The 294-nt window shown below is 59.9% G+C and overlaps 1 protein-coding gene across 1 annotated transcript in view; it reads right to left on the bottom strand.

Moving 5' to 3' along the window:
• The window catches only part of LOC104490517 (chromosome unknown open reading frame, human C1orf186), a 1,297-nt gene that overhangs the window by 618 nt on the left and 385 nt on the right, over window positions 1–294 (bottom strand). Inside the window, exon 2 of the mRNA XM_010132815.1 lies at window positions 14–75. Within this exon, the coding sequence (XP_010131117.1) occupies window positions 14–75 (62 nt within the window). The remainder of the gene's footprint in view (window positions 1–13; window positions 76–294) is intronic.

The following is a 294-nucleotide window of genomic DNA, read 5'->3' as shown; positions in this document are numbered from 1 at the left end:
CCCGTGGCCGTACCTGCGGCTGGGACAGGCTGCTGTCCGAGTCCTCCGACGTCTCTGAAGATGTCTCGCTGCTCCCTTAAAAACAGGAAACGTTACCACCTCCATCACTTCTTGGGGGTTAAAAGAAAGAAAGAATTGGGGAGAAAAAGCAAACGTGCTCCAGAGTGAAAAGGGGAAAGCCAAAATCGGCGGGATCCCTCCCCATTCACCCCGCTGCCCCTGGGGAACCGGGCAGCGAGAGCCCAGGCAGGCAACTGGAGCTGCCAGCGGCTGGTGCGCCTGCCCTTCACCCCG

Source organism: Buceros rhinoceros, unplaced genomic scaffold (genome assembly GCF_000710305.1).
Source record: "Buceros rhinoceros silvestris isolate BGI_N320 unplaced genomic scaffold, ASM71030v1 scaffold11860, whole genome shotgun sequence".
In the NCBI taxonomy this organism is placed as follows: Eukaryota; Metazoa; Chordata; class Aves; order Bucerotiformes; family Bucerotidae; genus Buceros; species Buceros rhinoceros.
The sequence above is the reverse complement of the archived record's forward strand: the minus strand, read 5'-3'. Positions and strand labels throughout refer to the sequence as shown.